This window comes from Suncus etruscus, chromosome 7, assembly GCF_024139225.1.
Source record: "Suncus etruscus isolate mSunEtr1 chromosome 7, mSunEtr1.pri.cur, whole genome shotgun sequence".
Lineage (NCBI taxonomy): Eukaryota > Metazoa > Chordata > Mammalia > Eulipotyphla > Soricidae > Suncus > Suncus etruscus.
The window spans coordinates 131150384-131171372 of record NC_064854.1 but is presented as its reverse complement, the minus strand read 5'-3'; the positions used below and the strand labels follow the sequence as shown (position 1 = coordinate 131171372).

General features: G+C 45.4%; 1 protein-coding gene across 3 annotated transcripts in view; it reads right to left on the bottom strand.

Annotated features, from left to right (window-relative positions):
• Positions 1-20989, bottom strand: part of FLNB (filamin B) — a 158347-nt gene that overhangs the window by 33440 nt on the left and 103918 nt on the right. Inside the window, exons 21-32 of one of the 3 annotated variants that reach the window (XM_049776150.1) lie at positions 20198-20795; positions 18936-19109; positions 17402-17564; positions 16228-16388; positions 12734-12901; positions 10891-10983; positions 9968-10091; positions 8589-8745; positions 7159-7348; positions 4910-5157; positions 1474-1545; positions 654-756 (exon numbers count right to left, since the gene is read on the bottom strand). In XM_049776150.1, the coding sequence (XP_049632107.1) occupies positions 654-756; positions 1474-1545; positions 4910-5157; positions 7159-7348; positions 8589-8745; positions 9968-10091; positions 10891-10983; positions 12734-12901; positions 16228-16388; positions 17402-17564; positions 18936-19109; positions 20198-20795 (2251 nt within the window). The remainder of the gene's footprint in view (positions 1-653; positions 757-1473; positions 1546-4909; positions 5158-7158; positions 7349-8588; positions 8746-9967; positions 10092-10890; positions 10984-12733; positions 12902-16227; positions 16389-17401; positions 17565-18935; positions 19110-20197; positions 20796-20989) is intronic. The other 2 variants (XM_049776151.1, XM_049776152.1) reach the window with 2 other exon arrangements.

Here is a 20989-nt window from a genome sequence, read left to right as displayed (position 1 = left end):
CTAGTTTGATCCCTGTGGTCCCATATGGCCAGGCAAGTGCTCTACCTGCTCTACTAACGCTTTAGCTCCTGGGAGGAAAGTTTTCAAAGCCAAGAGCATTCAAGTTGCATGCGCACCAGGAAAACAGAGACACTTGTTTTGCCTGTCACGTTATGCTCCTAGAAAAGGGCAGGCAGCTTGCAAGGAAAGCCTTTTCTGCCACCGACATATTAGAAGCTAACATGAGGCTCGTGGAGACCACAAGGATCACCGGGTTATCAGACTGCCCACTGAGGACACAGAGCTTATTCAGCGAGGGCACGAGAGGAAACGACTCTTGTACACTAGGCCTTGGCACCCGTGTCCTGTCTGGGAAGTGGGAGAATCAAAAGCAGCAGGAAGGGTGGGGGGCGGCAGGAACAGGAAGCTACTGAGTATAAACACAGCAACTCAACCTGCGGAGCTCCTGGGCTCCCTCCAAGATGTCATACGAGTTACAAATGAACCACCTTTTTAGAGAAAGGCATAAACACGGCACAATCCAGAATTACAGGGTCTCTCGGAGTGAGAACCGCACGTGCCAGGTTAAGAACCCAAGGTCTTGAGTGGGAGTCTAGTACTCCCAAGACCTGGTGCAGGAAGTGGGAGAGGAAGGCATTCACGATGGAGCTTACCCGTGATTTCGCCTTTCCTGACCGCGAATGGAATGACCAAGTCGAAAGGTTTGAATCCCAGGCCATTCATGTCACTCACGGGGACATAGGCCTCTTCCGTGACCTGAAAACAGGAAGCAGTCGTCAAATGGTATTGTGGAGAAGCTGGACCAGTAAACCTATAGGAGGCAGAGCCACTGGGAATTTTACAAGCCGGCACAGTGTGGAATTGGGGACGTGTTTCCTCACAGAGGATGGGTTTGCTCTACGGGACTGCTCCAGGCCAGGAGTGGAACCTGAGGGGGTTGGAGGCATCCTGCTGTCCCATGGCTCAGTAGCTTGGTACCCCACTTGGTAGCTGGCTTGTAAAATTCCCAGCAAAGCCCGCAGGAGAGTGGAAAAGTGAGAGTAATGTCTGTGAGTCCCAAGAGGTTCCACCTGGAAAGGTTTAGTTGTTGTGCCCTGGAACTGAAGGTGCATTTTAAGTGGCAGAAGCAGCAGTGGGTGGGTTCCCCTTAACAGAACATGGAGTGTGCGGGTGGCAGCGTGGAGAACTGGCCGGGGGCTGAAGACAGCTTCCCGTCTTTCCCTTGGAAATTAAGACACATGGCACGGAGCGTGATCACAGGCACGACGACTGACAATTTATGGTGTGCAACTGACGACATAGGTGGGTTTTATCACAGAGAAAGCAGAATCATGTGACGGACTGATGAGCTGAGGACAAACCAGGACACCCAGAGGCCTGAAGCAAGCCCCAGAAGCAGGTGCAGCTTTTCTGAAATGAAGGCTGAGTAAACATGGAAGTGCAAAAACAGAGAAAACAAAACCAAAAGTGTACCCAGGGCCTGAATCCAGGGGGACATGCATTTACCGGTGCCTCCTCCATGGCCGTGACGTCCCCATCTGTGGCCTGGTCAGTGGCAAATGAAGATTAGTTGGGAATTCTGGGATGGATAGGACACCCCAGCAGATTCTCCCACCTGAATGCTAACCCTCCCAAACCCCCACCTGCTGGACCATATGGTGCTATGCTAGTTGCCTCTGATAAAAGAAGCTGGTGTCTTCTCCAATACAGGCCTTTTGAAATTGTGACCTCAGAGGGTGGAGCAATACTACATCGATAGAACATTTGCCTTGCGTGCTTCTGACCTAGGTTCGATCCCCAGTATCCCAGATCGTCTCCCGAGCATCACCAGGGAAATTTGAATGCAGAGCCAGGAGTAAACCCAGAACATCACTGGGTGTGGCCCCCAAACAAACAACAAAAGAAAGTGTGACTCCATTTCTAATAAGCAGGCTGTAGGAATAGGGGAGGGAAGCCCACTCGTGATTGCTACCTGGGCTCATAGGCACGCTTATGGCCAAATTATGGAGCCACTGGTGTCCCAGTGCATGCAGATGGGCAGTGTCTGGGCTCAGAGAGAGAAGAAAGCAGGCTGCAAAGTCATATGTACATCGTGACCGGGCACCCTACCTTGGTGTATCTCTAGTACAAATAAAAAAAAATGGTCTCTAGTGCCTACAGAAACTACACTGGGGTATTTCTCACCTCTAAACTGGGGAAAAGTCTCATTTTAGTTAATATGTCTATGAAATATTTAATATTATTGAAGTTTTGAACTTTTTTTTATTGTTTTCCTGGGTCACACCTGGCAGCGCTCAGGGGTTACTCCTGGCTCTGTGCTCAGAAATCGCTCCTGGCACGCTCGGGGGACCATATGGGATGCCGGGATTCGAACCACCGTCCTTCTGCGTCTAAGACAAGCGCCTTACCGCTGTGCTATCTCTCTGGCCCCAAAGTTTTGAATTTTGATTGGGGGAGGCCACACCTGGAGGTGCTCAAAAATGATTCCTGATTGGTGTATGGGAACCACTCCCAACAATGCCAGGGTTCAAACCCAGGACCCACACATACATAGCATATACTCCCACTCTTTGAGGTATCTCCCAGGCCCTGATCCTAAAGTTTTTATAACTTCATTTGGAAGTAGGGAAAGGTTGGGGGGGGGGGGGCACAGCTGTTGGTGCTCAGGGCTTACTTCCAGTTCTGTGCTTATGGGAGGCCATGGGTAGTGCTGAAGACCAAGTTGGAGTTGGCTGTATACAAGGTAAGTGCCTTAACCCCATACTATCTCTCTGACCCCTAAAATCATGAGGGAGGAATCCTCTCAATACCTTCTATTATAAGGAAACAAACAAACCCACAGACCAAGATTGGGGAGTCCTCCTCCTTGATGAAAGGCCCAAATCTACTTCTTTCTGTGAATTCTGGCAAGTGCAGGGGTGACCCCACTTACAAAGGCAGCTCCCTCCACCCAACCACCACCACTTTGGAGTTGGCGCTTGGCAGTACAGTGCCGCCAGAAAGAGCTTTTCTTATGGCTGCACTTCAGCCTTTGATCTAGGACTTGTCAGGGGTGGGAGAGAAACTGCTCAATCTGGGACTTGCTGTGTGTCTGTGTCAAGTATTGAGCTGAACCAGCGGCTGGGCCCACTCAAAACTCCTACTGTGGATGGAAGCAGAACTGGGGGTTCATGTGTCTTTGGCTTCAAGCCTGGGAGGAAGGTAGAGAATCTCCCCACTAGCAGTCTGTGAGCAGAAAGCCAGACTATCTAGGTGCAGGCAGTGATGAAGGGAGGCAGCAAGTCCTTTTTGCCCTTAACAGGCTCAGGGGGCAAAGTCTATACAGAGGACCTTAACAGTGTGTTTTCCAGGGTCCTCATGAGCTTGGCAAGCTGAAATGGATATTTTCACACTCGTTTTCTCTATCAGCCCCTTCTCAGTGGTTTCTTATCCCTGGATCACAGCTGTTCTGGGGGCTGCTCATCCATCCAGATCAATTCTAAGCACCCAGATAAAATCCATCAGAGTTCACACCAGATTCCTAAAACTACAGCAACTAGGATCCTTGTCTGTAAAAAGGACATAAACTGTCTAGCTTAGCCTTTCTTTTTAGCCTGAAGGAGAAAAGTTTTCCCAAATGAACAATGTCACAAGTTGACAAGTGTTTATATTCTTGAGACATAAAAGCCTCCAGACCTTGGTTAAATGTTTACATATAAACAAACATCTATGGAAAGGGGGAAAAAAAATCCTTCAAGAGATTACAGACTGGAAGACAGACCGTTTGGGGCTTCTGTTTGGAATAAAGTCTGTTTTACTTTATGTTCTCCTTTGCTGCATACAATAAAATCATTAAAAAGGGTTTTATTCTGTTATTGTTTTGGAAACACACCTGGTGTGCTCAGGGCATCTGAGGTGCTGGGGTTGAATCTAGGTTGACCATGTGCAAGGCAAATGCCCTACCCACTGCACTATCACTCTGGTTTCTAGAAGGTGCTTGATAGGCTGTGCATAGGACCAGATTGTAAAACTTACCAGTGGCTTTTGACATGTGAACTCCGTGGTCATAGGAGAGATTGCTAGGGCCACAAAGCACACACAGTCGGGAATCTTCTATCCAGGGCAGATCTGCTGGTCTCACCACGTGCATTCTAATCCCTACTCTTATGCCTACCTCATTTGTAAAAGGGACCAATCATGCTTGGCTTGGAGCATAGAATAGAGGGGCAATTCTATGGAGTCTACCCCCTTCCTAGGTTAAAGAACCTTCATACTGTGAGTCCTGAAAGTCACTTCGGTTTGAAAATTATTGTAGTCTAGCTATTTCCTGGCCCAGAAGTTAGCCTAGTGGTTTCTTTTTGTTGTTCTTGGTTGTTCTTGTTGGCCCAGAAGTTAGCCTAGTGGTTTCTTTTGATTGTTCTTCTACTTGTTCTTAGCTTCAAAGATAAACGATTTCTTTGTCACACACAAAGTCTGAATCTTTCTAAAACACAATTGGAAGTGTTCTGAGTCCTAGAATACCAGACATGTTTCTAGACAAAGAAGAAATTAAAATTTTTTCTCCTCAAGTCCTGGAAAGGGGAAAGGAGGGAAAACTAGCCAAAAAAAGAAAAAGTTTTACTGTCTTACTCATAAATATTTTTTGTCAAGAAAAGTATATTATTTTGAACTGAACTTAGACCAGAACACTACCCAAAACTCTTAGCATGACAGATGATCTATGAGTCCCTAAAAGCCCTGGAATTAAAAGGTCTTTAGGTTTCTGGAAATTATTCTAGGACTCTCCAAGGCCATGACTGATTAAGGAAAAATAATTTGAAGGGAGAAAAAAATCAGAAACTGAAAAGGCAACGGGTTAGCCAGGTTTTAACAAATGGCAGCTGTACTGTTTCTGCTGCTGAGTGTGCTCTTGAGAAGAAATTCTCCTTACCATGACCGTGAAGGGGCTGTTGGGAATATCGACACCACCAAAGCGCACGTAGATGACATAGGTGCCTGGCTTTGCAGCTGTGTAGAAAATGTCATAGGTGCCATCCTCATTCTCGATGACATCAGCCTCAGCCTCAGTACCGTCTGGGGTGAGAACCGTGCAGGTCACCTTCCCCTTCCCGGCAGTCTTGGCATCAACCACAAAGCCCACTTCCTCGCCGGTTTTCACAGTGGGGGCAATTCCAGGACCTGGAGAGAAATTCAGGGAGAATGGACGTCTGGGATGGGAAAAAAACAATCACATTTCTCTGCTCTATCAGTAAATGGGAGATTTCCATGGCCTCCTCACAGGGTTGTTACTGAAGTGAGCTGGCAAAGTATGCTCATGGGAGCGTAAAGTCCATTGATTAGAACAAATCCATTGATCGTATCATATGATATTGCTGATATCATATCTATTGATAGTAACATAACAGGGCATTTTCTTAAGCACAGCTCTATAGAGGGTAAATAAAAGTAATCCCTCCTTGTGAGATGTTTGTGACCTAAGAGACGTTGGACACCAGGAATCCAGTTCATCAGAGACATGTGCCACAGTATTTCTATGTAAGAGGCCTAAGAATTCATATTTTAGGGTTGCCACGTTGGCAAAGGCTTCTTGAGAAAGGGGAAATGGCTGAATTTGTACTCTTAGCTAGGCTAAACTTAAATCTCCTCTCCCAAAGACTCTCTCATTCACTCACTCACTCACTCACTCACTCACTCACTCACTCACTCACTCATTCACTCTTTCATTCACTCACACACACACACACACACACACACACACACACACACACACACACACACACACACGACACCTCTTTATACAGAATCCATACAACTTCAGGGAGTACAGGACAGTGTGTAAGCACATTGGCAAGAAAAAGCCAAGTACCTGTGTAGGTACAGGAAGAAGTGCTCAGAACATGTTCAGACAGTGGCCAGGCAGAAGGGAACCACTCTGTGGAAGGCTTTGAATGACACTGTCTGAGGTATGGGTCCTAATTATGCAGAACCTTCAGTCAGAGCTCAGGAAGTGAATGGGGCCCAGTCGCCACAGTGGGAATCCTTATTCGTTATTAGCATGCTCTCGGTTTTTTAGTAAAGGCAATCACTGTCCTGGGCTAAATAGACCTTGAAAATGGCAAAATGACTAGAATTTCAAAATGAATCCAGTTTTGCAATAGGGAGCCAATGGCTAAGTTTGCCCCAAAAGCCCAGAAGACTTTCTCTAGAATAGTAAGACAAGATAGGAGAGACAGAGAACTCACCCAAGTGAGTTTTAAGTTTTACTTAAAAAAAAAGCACAATTGGTGGCTGGAACTATAGCACAGCAGATAGGACCTTTGCCTTCAGGTGATTCAGCCAGGTTCGATCGCCAGCATCCCTTATGATTCCCCTGAGCCTGTCAGAAGTGATTTCTTAGCGCAGAGCAAAGAGCACTGCTGGGTGTGACCCCCAAACAAAAAAAAGCATATTTTTTCAGAGATGGGGATTTTTGTTTTGAAATCTGCTTGAACAACATCAAAGTTGCAAAACTTGTTCTTAGAAATTGAGGGCCCCATGCTAAGTAAATAGTGTGTCTTAGATTCGAACTTCTTAAACTATAGGTCATGACCTCACGGTCATAAAAAATTGGCAAAGATCAAAGTTCTGAACATGCAATGACTAAAAACGAACTCAAAATCAGTTGTGTCATGAATCCCAAGTGGTTTCAGTCGCGTTTGCCCGTGTTGCATTTCCAAGCAAAAAGGGGCTGTAAATAAAAGTTTAGGATAACGTGAGAACTGTAAGTAGTCAAGTATTCATGGAGAATTCCTGAAAGATGCAAGTCTCAAGGGTTGAGGGAAAGCTTAGATTCTTCGATTTCTCTAATGCTGACCTGAAATGCTCTTGACTAAATCTTGACTATTTACCCCAGAAACTCAAGAAAGGCACAAATGCTGTTTTTCAGGGGAGCTGCCATCCGAGTTGATGTCAACAAATGCACCCACTTCAAACATCACATAATAATAGCTTCCCTGGGTCCACCACCCTGCTAAGCACTTCTGATACTTGACCTCATCTAACTTTTGCAATAACCTTGTGAAACAGTCTGAAGATCTTCCATCTCTGACTGGTGAAAATACAGGATGGTTGGGATTTTTACCTGGATCACACACAAAGGGCCAGCACCAGCACATGCTTCTCACTTTGATCTACACTCACCTGTAGCCAGACACTTGCTGGCATCGCCCGTCTGTGTGGCCCGGATGCGGTAGGGGGAGAGAGGGATGTCATCTCCCCCATAGGTGACCCCAATCATATAGCGTCCAGTCTTGTCGGGGATGTAAGTGACAGCATATGTGCCATCTTTATTGTCACGGACAACGGCTCTTTTAGGCTTTCCCTCTTGGTCCTAGAGATCAGACATAAGTTATTTAGGATGTTGTCATCAATATACAGAAACCATTCCTAGAAAATGTGAACATATCAGCTCTACTGCCAGTATTACAGGATTTATATAATCTCAGTACGTAGAGCAGAGAAGAAATGGTCAGATCCTTTTAGCACCATAAAAGACAAGGTGAATTTTTTCTTTCCTTTTTTTTTTAGCAGCTTATTTATTGAATCATTGATTGGTTTTTGGGCCACACCCAGAGATTCTCAGGGGTTACTCTGGCTCTGCACTCAGAAATCACTCCTGGCAGGTTCAGGGGACCATATGGGATGCCAGGAATTGAACTGGGTCCATCCTGGGTTGGCTGCATGCAAGGCAAACGCCTTACCACTGTACTCTCTCCAGCCCTGGCAAGGTGAATTTTTGCTATTTTTTCTGTTAAGTAAATAAATATTGTTTTAGTTCTCAATCCACTGACATGTTCGGGGGCAAAAGAGTAGAGGTTCCTGCTCATCTATCCCAAATTTCAAGCTGCTCTCTTCTCGTTGGCATCAGGATTGCAACTCTTAGTGAGTTGCATTTGCTCCCAGAATATGACACTCTGCTTTTTAGCATGGCCACATGACTCGTAATAAACTTATGGCAAATAAGAAGAGAGTGGAAATCCTCTGCGGAAATCAGAAGGGTTTCATCAGTGAGTTATTCATTGGAAGGCATCCCTTTGGCCTTTCTTCTTCCCTCTGGTCCTCTGGTTCAGAAGACCAGGGCACCAGCTGTTTCATGCTCCATGAGAAGACCTTATAGACTAAAACCAAATGCTAAGAGAGAGGAACCGAGATGAAGAACTTGCTTCCCTAAGAAGCCACAGAGCATCCAGGCTCCTTGTCTCCAAGAGAAAAATGTTCCATGTGATAAGTCACAGTACTTTTCAAGACTGCTGTAGTAAGCAGCCAAACAGACTCCTAACAGATTCAATCACTAATCTTAAACATTTAAAATAGGAATTTTAAATTTCTACTTAAAATAGAAAATAGGAATAAACACAATAGAGAGCAAAACATAAGGAATTCACAAAACATGATCCTAGGACCAAGGGTTCCATGTTCCATGGAGTTACTGACTTGGGGGTGGGAAGTGACAAGCATTTGTATCATATCAGAAATTGAGCTGATATTTATTAAAGTTCTACTTTCTTCTCTCTGGCCAGGAAATCAGGTTTATTAATGAAGTTTGACTGTAGAAAATAAGTTCCAGTTACCGTGATCTGAACAGCAAGCAGGCCTTCACCAGCATCTCTGGCATCAATGGCAAACTCCACCGGCAAACTGGCAGGAACCCCGTAGGAACTTAGCCCAGGGCCACTGGCGGTCACTTTACTGGCATCATATGTGGGAAGGACCTTGACCTTAAAGGGACTTGACAGACACACACGTTCCTGGTTAGTCTGAATTCCTGTCAGCGCAGCTGTCTCAGATTGCTAGTACACAAGGGATTGGGATTGAAATAGGGGATTTCTAAATCCACTGCAGGATAAGGCAGTAATTTCAAAGTCCAGGAAAGAGATTAACTATCATATACACACATGCTTTCTCTCTGTGCATATCTTGGAATGCAAACTAGTTACCAAAGTTGTTTGGAAAATATGGGGTTAAATACATAAAACCCACGTTGGTTATGCCAAGACGATGGCTAATCAAAATGGATTGAGAACATTTGTCCTTTAGTCTTAATATTTTATTTTATTACTTTACTTTCTATTTTATATACAATTTGTGTTATTAGGAGTAGGAGTAAAAATGATGAAATATTTTTTTTTTTTTTGGTTTTTGGGCCACACCCAGTAACGCTCAGGGGTTACTCCTGGCTATGTGCTCAGAAGTTGCTCCTGGCTTGGGGGACCATATGGGACACCGGGGGATCGAACCGCGGTCCGTCCAAGGTTAGCGCAGGCAAGGCAGGCACCTTACCTTTAGCGCCACCGCCCGGCCCCCAATGATGAAATATTAAGTATGATTTTAAAAAAAGCTGCAGAGTCTATTCTGAGAAGGAAAACATTTACATACCCTTTGTTTTTGGTATTACTATAAAGATGAATAAGGTTTTATCTATCATCTTTGGGAATGATACCACCAATCAAATTTTCAAGTGAAGAAGTAAAAACTTTTTCAATAATAAGAAAGTTACTGACATAGTCTCAAGCAATTAGACTCTGAGCCATTTGTGCATTCCTTATTCCATTAAATATTCCCGAATCCTTTGATTATAGCTTGGTTTTAAATAGGACAGCTGAAAGCAATAAAGGGTGGGTACCAAAAGTCACAAATATCAAGGCTAATAATTTTATATCTCTGTAGAACATAGGTTTCTCAATAATTACTGCTGATCAGATGAATGGAAGGACTGTGATGCATGGGTGGCAGATAAGTGGATGGGTAGAAGGGTGGGTAAAAGGAAGATGAATAGAAAGATGAATGATGGTAGATTGTGAATGGATGGGTGGGTGGGTGGAAGGGCTGACGGATGATAGGCAGAATAAAAAGTAAATGGATGAGTGAGTCAAAAGAGTAGTGCTACTCAGGGATAGGCCTGTGACTCGTTGGAAGGGGTTCCAACCCTTCCCAAGTATGAGGAATTTACCTTCGAGGAATCTCTTCATCTGCATATTTAACTGAAACCATGTAAGGCCCCTCCTGGGATGGAGTATAGGTCACTGTGTGTGTGCCATCTCCATTGTCCACCACATTCACTGGTTCCACTAGGCCTGGTGATAGAGAGAAAAGATCTGAGGAACTACCTGTCCATTCATGCCATTCTGGACGGAATATAAAATAAGATCACATTCTTTCCCAAGACTATTGGTTTCCACTGATGAGTAACACAAAGGCAAGCAGGCCATAATCAGGGGCCTAAGAAATTTCAAGAGACAGGATTCCCCAATTCATGGTTGCAGAAATGACCTCAAGAGACACCTTTGGTTTTTTTTGTTATTGTTGTTGGCTAAAATACACTCTGTCATCCCTTGAGTATAATTAAGGAGACTGCCCGCACTTGTTGCTGGAGGGTGACTGGCAAAGATACGTGTTACAGACATGCTAGATCCTTTTCAAGCTGGTTAGGCATGCTTGAGATGTGGCAATTTTACTCTACAGCTGAGAAAGCGTCCAGAACTGTGAACAGCAAAAATGAACCAATGAGCTGGCCAGTCAAGACTTGTGGCTCCCTTTGAGCAAAGACCACTAAGGCGTCGGTAGGTTGGATGAAGGTGCAGGGCAGATGAGGATACCCAGTTTTCGGGTGAGAGGACTTGGGTTGTGAAGCTTGTGGGGGACGGTTAAGGATTGTGTTAAAATGTAATTAGGGCATGCAGTGGACTAGCAGATGTCAAGTCCCCGTTCTGATGATGAGGACCAAGGGTGAATCAATTCCAGAGCAAGTTAATCGAAGCAAAGCATACTCATTAGACAAAGCAGATGAGAGAGGCAAAAGACAATCTGAAAGGTGAGGCCAGCGAGGCATTTAGGTTACACGAGTTAGAGCCACAGCCAAAGGGAAGTGCAAACCTGTCTCCATAGGGTCACCCTTAGGGTCGCCTTTAAAGAATTCTGAAATGGTTTTCAAGGGAGTGCGCCATGACTGGGAATCCGTCTCATCAGCTAGAATTAAAAGAGGTCATTTAAGAGTCTTCCAAATGGAGGTAAACATCCAAGTAAAGACACTCTCTTTTACACACACACACACACACACACACACACACACACACACCATACTCTCTCTCTCTTACACACACATACACACACACACACACACACACACACACACACACACACACACACACACACACACACACACACACACACACAAAACCTCTGAAGTCAGTAACTTTAGTAGAACTGGATTTTGGCCCCGTGACTTCATTTTCCCCACAGGACTTCTGAACTTCAAAGAGAATAACCTGTTGGACCTCATTAAGGAAAATTTTTCTTCAAAGAAAAAAGCCCTCATATACCACTGGTGGGAAGTCATGAAGACATCACTGGGGGAAAATTTTAGGCCATTTAAGAAATTATATGCAAGGAATGGAACAATTTGAGGGTCAGCTGAAATGTGGCCATTGACCTAAAAAGTACCTTTCAGTGCATATCAGGGTTTGTCCCAAATGATCAAAGCAATTGGGTTTACCAAACCCCGACGCTAGGCTGCCAATAAGCCAGTAAAATTACCAACAAAACCCATTTTCCAAGCAATGCTTGCTCTTTAGAAAGGCGGGGCAACGACAAAGCCATGTGCCACAGGAGGCATGTATCACTTCCAGAAAATCTCTTGCAGTGTGAACACCAAGAGAGTTATTACCTCCAAATCTACCACTCGCCCAAGGGCAGATCACCCCGCACCTCATGAATTTTGTTAAAACACATAACAATGCAGTGGCAACAATATTATACGTGAGAGTCCAAACACTACTTCATCTGGTAACTTTTTTTTTTTTTTTGAGGGGGGCGGGAACCTCCATCTGGTAACTTTTAAAAGAATATAACTTAAAAGATATTCAGGGCCATATTGATTACATTTATAGCAACATACAAATGACAGACTTCCTGCTTACTTTTAAAGCAGTAATCTATATTATTTAGCTAGAATATGAAGTAATAAAGCAATTTAAGAAACTTGATTTTAATTTATGACCAAACTCAAAAGCAAGGGCTGTGGACTAGGAGATAGTTCAAAGGGCTATAGTACATGTCTGGCACATGTCTGGCACATGAGCTTAGTGGCTGGCACTGATGACCTTGAACCAGGGTGTGGCCCTGGTGATCCAACATTGTACCTCAGCCCAGGCTTAAACTGTCTTCTCATCATAGCTGGGTTCAAGTTATCACCAAAGTAGTCCATGGATGCTTTAATCAATGATTAGATGATACTCTATGCACTACCCTTCACCAAAAATAAAAATAAAAAATGAAACAAAAGGGGGCCAGAAACATTATACAGCAGATAAAGTGGTTGCTTTGCACGGGCCCAACCTGGGTTCGATCCCTGGTACTGCATATGGCTCCTTGAATACTATCAGGAATGACTCCTGAGCACAACATCATGAGTAAACTCTATACCTTTGGGTGTGAACCAAAAAAGATAGAAAGGAAGGGGGGGAGGGAAGACGAAGGGAGAGGTGGGAGGGAGGGAGGAATGAAGGAACAAAGGAAAAAAGTAAGGAAGAGATGGATGGAGGAAGGGAGGGAGGCAGGGAAGGAGAAAGGAAGGGAGGAGAGAAGGAAGAAAGGAGAGAAGGAAGGAAAGAAGAAGAGAAAAAGGAGTTAGATAGGAAAGGAAAGGGAAAGAAAAAAAGCCAAAGGCCAGCTTTGGGCCATCGGCAGGGATGCTGGGTAGGGCCACTGGCATACTCACATCGTGGGCCCAGGACCCTTACTTCCAGCGGAGCCAGGCCGGCTTTGCTGCTGTCCACAGTGAAGGACTGTGGGACACGGGCTCGAACACCTGAGCCCACTCCAGGACCAGTAATCTTGACTTTGCTGGGGTCCACAACATCCTTCACAGGAACCCTGAATGGACTACCTAGAAAAGAGATCACAGGATTGTGAGCATAGCCTATCTAACACAGAAATCTGTCCTGTGTACCCCCAGAACCCCACCATCCCCCCGGGTTCCTTGATCATATGGGCTTTATTCAGCTCTGCTGACCTGCTGGCCAGGCACTCATGAATTTACTATAGTTCACTGTCCTGCACGAACCCACAATGCAGAAGCACAAGGCATTGTAAATTGAAAAGCACAGTCTCCTTGTAAGTAGAAAACATTGTGGCACATATAAGGTGTGAGTGGTACAATCAGAAGGTAAGGAATCTGGTCTTTGGGTTACCAGAGAAAGCAGTCAGTCCAGTGACATCTCTCCCTTCTAAGAAGGGTGAGCAGAATCCCCAGGGTAGGGCCCAGAAAGATAGCTCAGTGGCGTTTGCCTTGCAAGCAGCCGATCCAGGACCAAAGGTGGTTGGTTCGAATCCCGGTGTCCCATATGGTCCCCCGTGTCTGCCAGGAGCTATTTCTGAGCAGACAGCCAGGAGTAACCACTGAGCACTGCCGGGTGTGGCCCAAAAACCAAAAACCAAAAAAAAAAAGGAATTCCCAGGGTAACACAGAGTGTTTCCAGCAGGGCCAGCAAGCTTCGAGAGCCAGAGGTGAGGGAAAAGCCAAAACTGAGTGTGAGAGGATGAAGGGAAGAGGACAGCAGAGTGTGCACAGGCCTCAGAGTCCACTTACAACCTCCTCTCACACCAGAAACCTTCTCTCACCAACAGAGCAGTACTATTCAAGCACACAAGGTTTTCTTCCTTCCTCGGGTGCTGGAAGATGCCTTGCCATCTCCCTGAGTGTAAGCTGTGGTCTATCTGCTTAGTGGACCCTATAGGTGACCCTGGAGGCCCCTCTTTGGCTTTAAAGGCTGTCAAAGCATGTAAAAATGGAAAAGACTGAGAATTTTGAAAGAAGCACTAAACACAGAAAGAAGGGCTGAGCCAGGACATGCACGGAGTCCAAAGAGTCCTCCCCAGAAGTGAGGGCCTCCAAGTCTTCAGCACCAATCTCCGACTGCCGAGACCATTTCTAAACGGGCCCCTCCGGCCACAGTGGGCAGACAGTTTCGGCACCCTCCTCTTATATTTCAGTTACATGAGGTCAGTCACTGACCCTTGTGAAAAATAAGCACCATTTTCCACAACGGGCTTTAAGATACAACAAACTATTTTACAGACATAGAGGAAATGAGTGCAAACAGATGAGGCAAGAGAGATAAATCTCTGAAACAGAACCACCTAAGAAAGCATTTGAGGGGCCAGAGTGATAGCACAGCGGTGGGGCATTTGCCTTGCTGTGAATGACCTGGGATGGATCTGGGTTCAAGCCCTGGCATCCATGTGGTCCCCGGAGCCGGCCAGGAGCGATTTCTGAGCCCAGAGCACTGTGACCTCTGAGCACTGTCGGTGTAACCCAAAAAGCCCCTCCAAAAAATAAAATAAAAATAAAGTGAAGAAATCCAAGAAAACATCACATTTATTTTTTAAAAAAAGAAGCAAAGAAAGCATTTGAACTTAGCATGAGGACAGCTAAGAACAGCAAGTCCCTTTGGTCTAAGATGGCCGATACTATTTTCTTTGCCATGCCATTCTGTGCCTGGACAGACAGAATCAAGCCCTCTTCTGGACATTCACACCAGAAAACCAGTGATCTCAGTAGCCACCAATAGACCACACAGCTACCAAAGGAAATTGGCGTTCCATTCAGAATGAGATGGGGGGCTGGAGTGGTGGCACAAGCGATAAGGCGTCTGCCTTGAATATGCTAGCCTAGGATAGGCCACGGTTTGATCCCCCGGCGTCCCATATGGTCCCCTAAGCCAGGAGCAATTTCTGAGCACACAGCCAAGAGTAACCCCCGAGCTTCACCGGGTGTGGCCCAAAAACCAAAAAAAAAAAAAAAGAGTGAGATAAGAAACCATAGACCTACTATGTACAGGCAAGTACAGGTACTTGCCAGGGGGAACTGGGCTAATATTTAACCAGGGCGAATTGCCACGAAAGCAATCAGAAGCTGGATAGTTGCTAAGTGCTTCATAGCAATACCTCATGGTGTTACCTTAGCTCAAAGCCAGAGTAAGATGGCCAATCCAATGTTTTACAAAATGACTTGGCCTGAGAAAGTTCTGGGGTTCGGGAGAAACTGGTATTTGGTTCATGGAGGCAACAGCATCTGCTGTATGAACAACATTCTCAGCATCTGAGAGGAAAGCTCCAGAGAGGCCTCTTTCTAAAGAGGCTCAAAGTGCATTAGTCTCAAGTTCAGAGGTCAGCCATAGGCCCTCAAATTCTCATCCCTTGTGCCAGGGAGATTCCAAGATAAAGCACCCTCAGATTTTTCCAATGAACTCAAAATGGCTTCCTCCCTCAACATCCAGGAGACACATGCTCGTCGTCCCTACTGCTGCCTGCCTGGTGCCTCTAAGTCACCTTCATCGGAGACATGCTTCTACACTTTCTGTATTTTTATCCCACAAAAGGCAGAACTACCCCCACTCCACAATATGCCACAGCTCTAGATTCTGTTATTAAGCCCTGCTCTTGTATTGGTGGCAGTTGTCACCGTTTCAGTCACATAAACTGCTTGGCAATAAGCTCCTGGGAACAGAAACTTTGACTACCTAGCCACATGAATTCTCCCTAACTAGTGATTACAGAAATTTCAGTATCAAATAAGCTACCAAGACAAGTTTAAGAGAAACCAACTGTTCTAAATGAACGTGAGTAGTTGAGTTGAATACCAATGCTTTGTAATCCATGGAAGAGAAAGGATGGGTGTTAGTGTAGGGAAGCACTTTCGGAAAATTGGTTTTCCATGTTATTTTTTGTTGTTGTTGTTTTGGGGTCATACCCGGTAGCACTCAGGGGTTACTCCTGACTCTGCCTTCAGAAATCACTCCTGGCAGGCTCAGGGGACCATATGGGATGTCGGGAATCAAACCTAGGTTCGTCCATGGTTGGCTGCATGCAAGGCAAATGCCCTACCACTGGTTTCATATTATTAAAAAGAAAACACAGTAAATAGAGTAATTTTATGTGTCTCTATCAGTTATTAGCAACATCAATGGAAAAAACCTGAAAAATAAAAAGGCCCATCTCTAAGAACCAAGCACAAAATCAGTTTTCAACTTCATGAAGCATCAGCTTTCTCTGCAACGATGAACTAGGTCCTCTAACCCTGTCCAGTCAATCTCCCAGTCACTGCTACTGTAAATATCAGATTCTTTTCTTCCTCAGAATTGACAACCAAAATCAAACCTGATTCCATGCAAATCAATTATCCCCGATGTTCCTTTCCCAGAGATATCTTACCAGGAATGTGGGCTCCCCCATATGTGATATTAACGTCATAATCTCCTGGGGCAAAAGGGATGTATTCGGCACTGCAGCTGCCATCCTTATTGTCTCTGCAGTTTATCTTCGACTCCGAGGGTCCCTCAACAGTTATGCCAAGGCCACCGATTCCTGCCCCTCTAGAAATAATAGAAAAGAAAGCAAAATAATTCAAGTGATTCGATTTGTCAATTTATTTCTATAATTAGTTGATGAACTATTTTTTTGATGGTAGTACAGGGATAAAAACCAAGAGATTTCCTAGATGGAAGGCATGTGCTCTACCACTGAGACATATTTGAGCCCAAAATTCACTTGACATCCCTTATAAAATACTTATTTATTCAACAATTCATCTTCTCACATACAGAGTTTCTTTACTACCTATAGGATTGATAGAAGCTTTAATCCATCCTTCTCAATGCTTATCCTTCAAATATTTATTTTATCTAAGTGCACTGGTTAAGACTACAAGTCAGTTGTATAACTTCTGATCTATTTAAATAGGAATATTTCTAATGTTTCACTTAAGGTTAGATTGACTATAAATCTCTACATTATCAAATTAAGAAAAATTCCTCCTGTTTCTGGTTTTCTGACTAGTTTTATGATCATTAAGTACTTCCTGTTACTTTCTATTTGTTTGTTTGTTTTGGCCACACTCAGTGGTGCAAAGATATTGCTCAGGAATCATCCTGACAGTGTTCAGGATCCATATGGGACGGCATGGATTGAACCCCAAGTTGACTAGCTGCAAGTCAAGCTCCCTACCTGCTAATCTCTGGCTACACTTCCTGTTACTTCTTAGGTGTACTTAGTTTTTCTCTCTAACATAAGCTATACAATGCCTTACTAACACATCTCTTCAGAATATCTCTAAGGGCCAGACAGAGATCTCAAAGGGCTGGAGCACAGACTTTGCACAGAAGTCCTGGTTTTGATCCCCGGCTCCATATGATACCCAGGCACCCCAGAATCAGACATAGAGCACCTACAAGCGTGCCCCACAACCCCCAATGAGAACAGCAAAACTCTCAAAGGCTGGGTGACAATGTCATGTCTGCAGGAAACATTCATAGAACTTTTCTAAGGTGTCAAACTACTGAGGGCCACTCTGTTTAAAGACAAAACACGATGGCAGGGCCTTGTTTACCTGGTAATCACGGTAAAGCTATTGGGCTTGTTGGTAAAGGCTTCTTTTAATCCTGGTCCTTGGGCTTGAACCCGAGAGGGCTGGCAGCCTTCGGTCACAGCCACCTTGAAGGGACTGTTTGGGATGGGGACATCATCATATGTCACCTCTACCACATGGAGGCCTGTTGAAAATAGAAAATGTATTTGTACCTATTAAATAGAAGTCACCTAGACAAGGTAAAAGACAGACTAGTCCAGTGTTTTATTTAGCATGCTGTCTACATGTCATTATTTGGGAAGAGGGGGACTCTCAGGCATACTCAGAAGGCCCCAAGTCTCCACCAGCAAGTCTCAGCCACCTGGGTTTGTGTCTCAATGAAGGTGCCATAATGTTTGGGTCCTGGGCTCCAGGGATTAGCTCGGTTACCTCAAAAGTGCTCAGGAGCCTTCAGGGTCACCCAATAATGTTTGGAATCCAGGGAGTGAACCCAGATTGGGCACATGCTAAACAGGTACCCGAGACCCTAAACTATCTCCCAATCCATAGTATGTTACTTGAACAAATTAGGTTAAAGAAATGGTGACATTGGCATATGACCCAAAGGGAAACATAAACCATCTATCTGTGTTCATCGGCAGCCCAAGAAAACATCACCAAGCCTATATGAAATCCATTATCTTAAATATACTACTTTGATTTGGGAAACACCTTCTGTTCACTTCTCAAAAGACATGGAAAAACCCATGCAGGAGGTACGAATCTACAAAAAGAAATAAAAATATATCCGAATAGTTACAAGACTATATGTCCAAGTAATGGTGCAAAAGAGACTTTAATTCTCTTTATGCTTTCATTACTTACCCAAAATGTTTATAATACATTATATTTAGAAAATCAATGAAAGTTCCTTAAAACGCCTTTGCTTTTTATCTGTGGGGCCCTGGGTTTGATCCACAGCTTCACATGCCTCACCCGACCTAGTACTCTGATGCAGTCCTGGTGTCCCAGGGGCACTCAGGAATCAAACCAGGGGTAGCCCAACAACAACAACAAATTTGCATAAATAAACTACATGCAAGGCACTCTCTCTCAAAATGTTCAGAACAGGAGGAGGCCTAAACACTGACCCAGTCTCACCTATGGGGGCCAGCAAACTAGGCACCAGGCTCACTGCTAATGTGTCTTAAGGGAGATTTCACATTTCCCTGCTACTTAGCAACAGGTCCTACTAAGTCAGGTAGTTAAATACCACCCAGGCTGTGGTCTAGTTCTTCCGAATAAAAACTTTTAGGTCTCTAGAACACCTACATTCATTGCAACACTATTTACACTAGCCAGACTCTGGAAACAACCAAGATGCCCTTCAACAGATGAATGGGTAGGGAAACTGTGGTACATATGCACAATGGAATACTATGCAGCTGTCAGTAGAGATAAAGTCATGAAATTTTCCTATATGTAGATATACATGGACAGGAGTCGCATCAAATACGGGGAGCAAATGGTCCAGCAACGTCCCTGACTGAAGGCCCCTCCCAAAAAGGTAACTCACCTTTCTCAAAGGGTGTGTATTCCACCTGATAGGTCCCATTGGCATTGTCCTTGATGAAGCATTCGGTGGAGGCGCCTGAAGGATTGGCAATGTGGGCCTTGATGTGATTGCCTCCAACCTTTGTGAGAGGCCTCGAGTCAATTGTGAAGTCGGTGGTGGCTTCACGGAATACATCTGTAGGACAAGCAAACAGATCAGGAGAGAACTCACCGCCTCAGATCCCAAAGAGGGCAAAATCCAGAACCAAGGGTCTTGGCTTTTGAGAAGATTTAAGACTAACTTCAGTGGTAGTTGACATCTTCTTTGACTCTTCAAGCAAAAAGTATTAATACCCATCATCTGAACACCCCAAAAAAGGTCCCTTCCCAAAAAAAAAGGTCTCTTTCTAGGAAGATTCAGCCAAGTAGCAGCATAGCCATAGATCAGTATTGGGACCAAAGAAAAAGTTCTAAAATGGAGCAAAGGGGGCCAGAGCAATAGCACAGTGGTAGAGCATTTGCCTTACACGTGGCTGACCCAAGACAGACCCAGACCCAGGTTCCATTCCCGGCATCCCATATGGTCCCCCAAGACTGCCAGGAGTGATTTTTGAGTGCAGTGCCAGGAGTAACCCCTGAGCACTGCCGGGTGTGGCCCAAAAACCATAATAATAATAATATAAAATAGACCAAAGGGGACCATGCAATAGAGGGCAGGTTCAGTGGGTAGGATGCTAGGACCTTGCCTTCTTGCAGCTGGGTTTGATTCCTCTGCATTCAGTGTTTCCCCGTGCCCTGCCAGGAGTGCTTTCTGAGCTCAGAGTCAGGAGTAACCCCTGCGCGCTGCTGGTGTATCCCCTTCCCAAAAAAACAAAATAAATAAATAAAATGATCCAAAGGGCCAACAAAGACCTCTGCAACAAATGTGGTATTAGGAGTGTGACATTCTAAACCTTGAATTCAGTGCTCACAAATGAAACTGTTTGAGTTTCTACAACAAGATTAAAATTCGTGGCTGTGTCAGAAAATCTGCTAACTGTGCTGGCCTAGATGCCCGTGGAAAACCAGAATGAGAGGGAAGGGTCAGAGAGCAGAAATGAAATGCTGCATACTCACCCCTTAACACTACACCCCTCTCTTACCACACCCTGACACCATGGGCGCAGGTGAGGCACTTTCTCCTCTCCTGCCACATCCCCCAGGGATCTGAGTATGCCATGTCTAGCGACCCCTAAGTCCCTTCTTAACTTCCAGCCTCCCTTACTCATTTCTCACGCAACCCACCTTTCCCTTCGATTCCTGGTCCAAAGACTTTGACTCTGCTGGTGTCCACGGCGGGGTCCACCTTGACCCGGGCAGGGAAGTGTGGCACGAGCTCCCCACCGTACTTCATGGTGAGCGTGTACATGCCCGCGGTCAGTGGCACGTAGGTCACCGCGTAAGTGCCATCCTGGTTGTTCTCAATCCGGACCTCAGCTTTGGCCCCCGAGTCGGAGACAGCTTCCAGGCCCAGGACCCCGGGCCCTGCCTCGGAGCAGTCTACGCTCAGCATCCCGGCTTCTCCCACTTTGCCGTGCTCCAGACCTGGCCCTGAGGCCACCACTTTCGAGGGGTCGAAGGGCATCTCGATGTCCGCCTTAAAGGGGGAACCAGGAATGTGGACCTCTTCGAAGAGGATGTTGACGAAGTACTCGCCGGGTTTGGTGGGGAGATAGGAGACTGAGCAGGTGCCATCGCCGTTGTCAGAGCACTCGATCTTGGCTTCGCAGGGACCTTCCACAGTTAAGCCCAATCCTCCGGTCCCAGCCCCTTTGGTGTCGATGGTGAACTCAGCAGGCTTGCCCACCAGCCCGCCTGCCAGGCCAGGACCATGGGCCTTCACCTGAAGGGAGAGTTGAAGTCAAACTTTACCCAGGAGGGCAGCGCACCAGCAACATTTTCAAGGCTCAGGCCTGCCACGACTGAGCCACATCTCAGTCGAGTGGTCCTTCTTCCTGAGACCTCACTTGAGCAATGCCCTCAGCAGCAGTGAGTGAGCACCATACTGCAGTTGATGGTGTAAATAGATAAAGCATG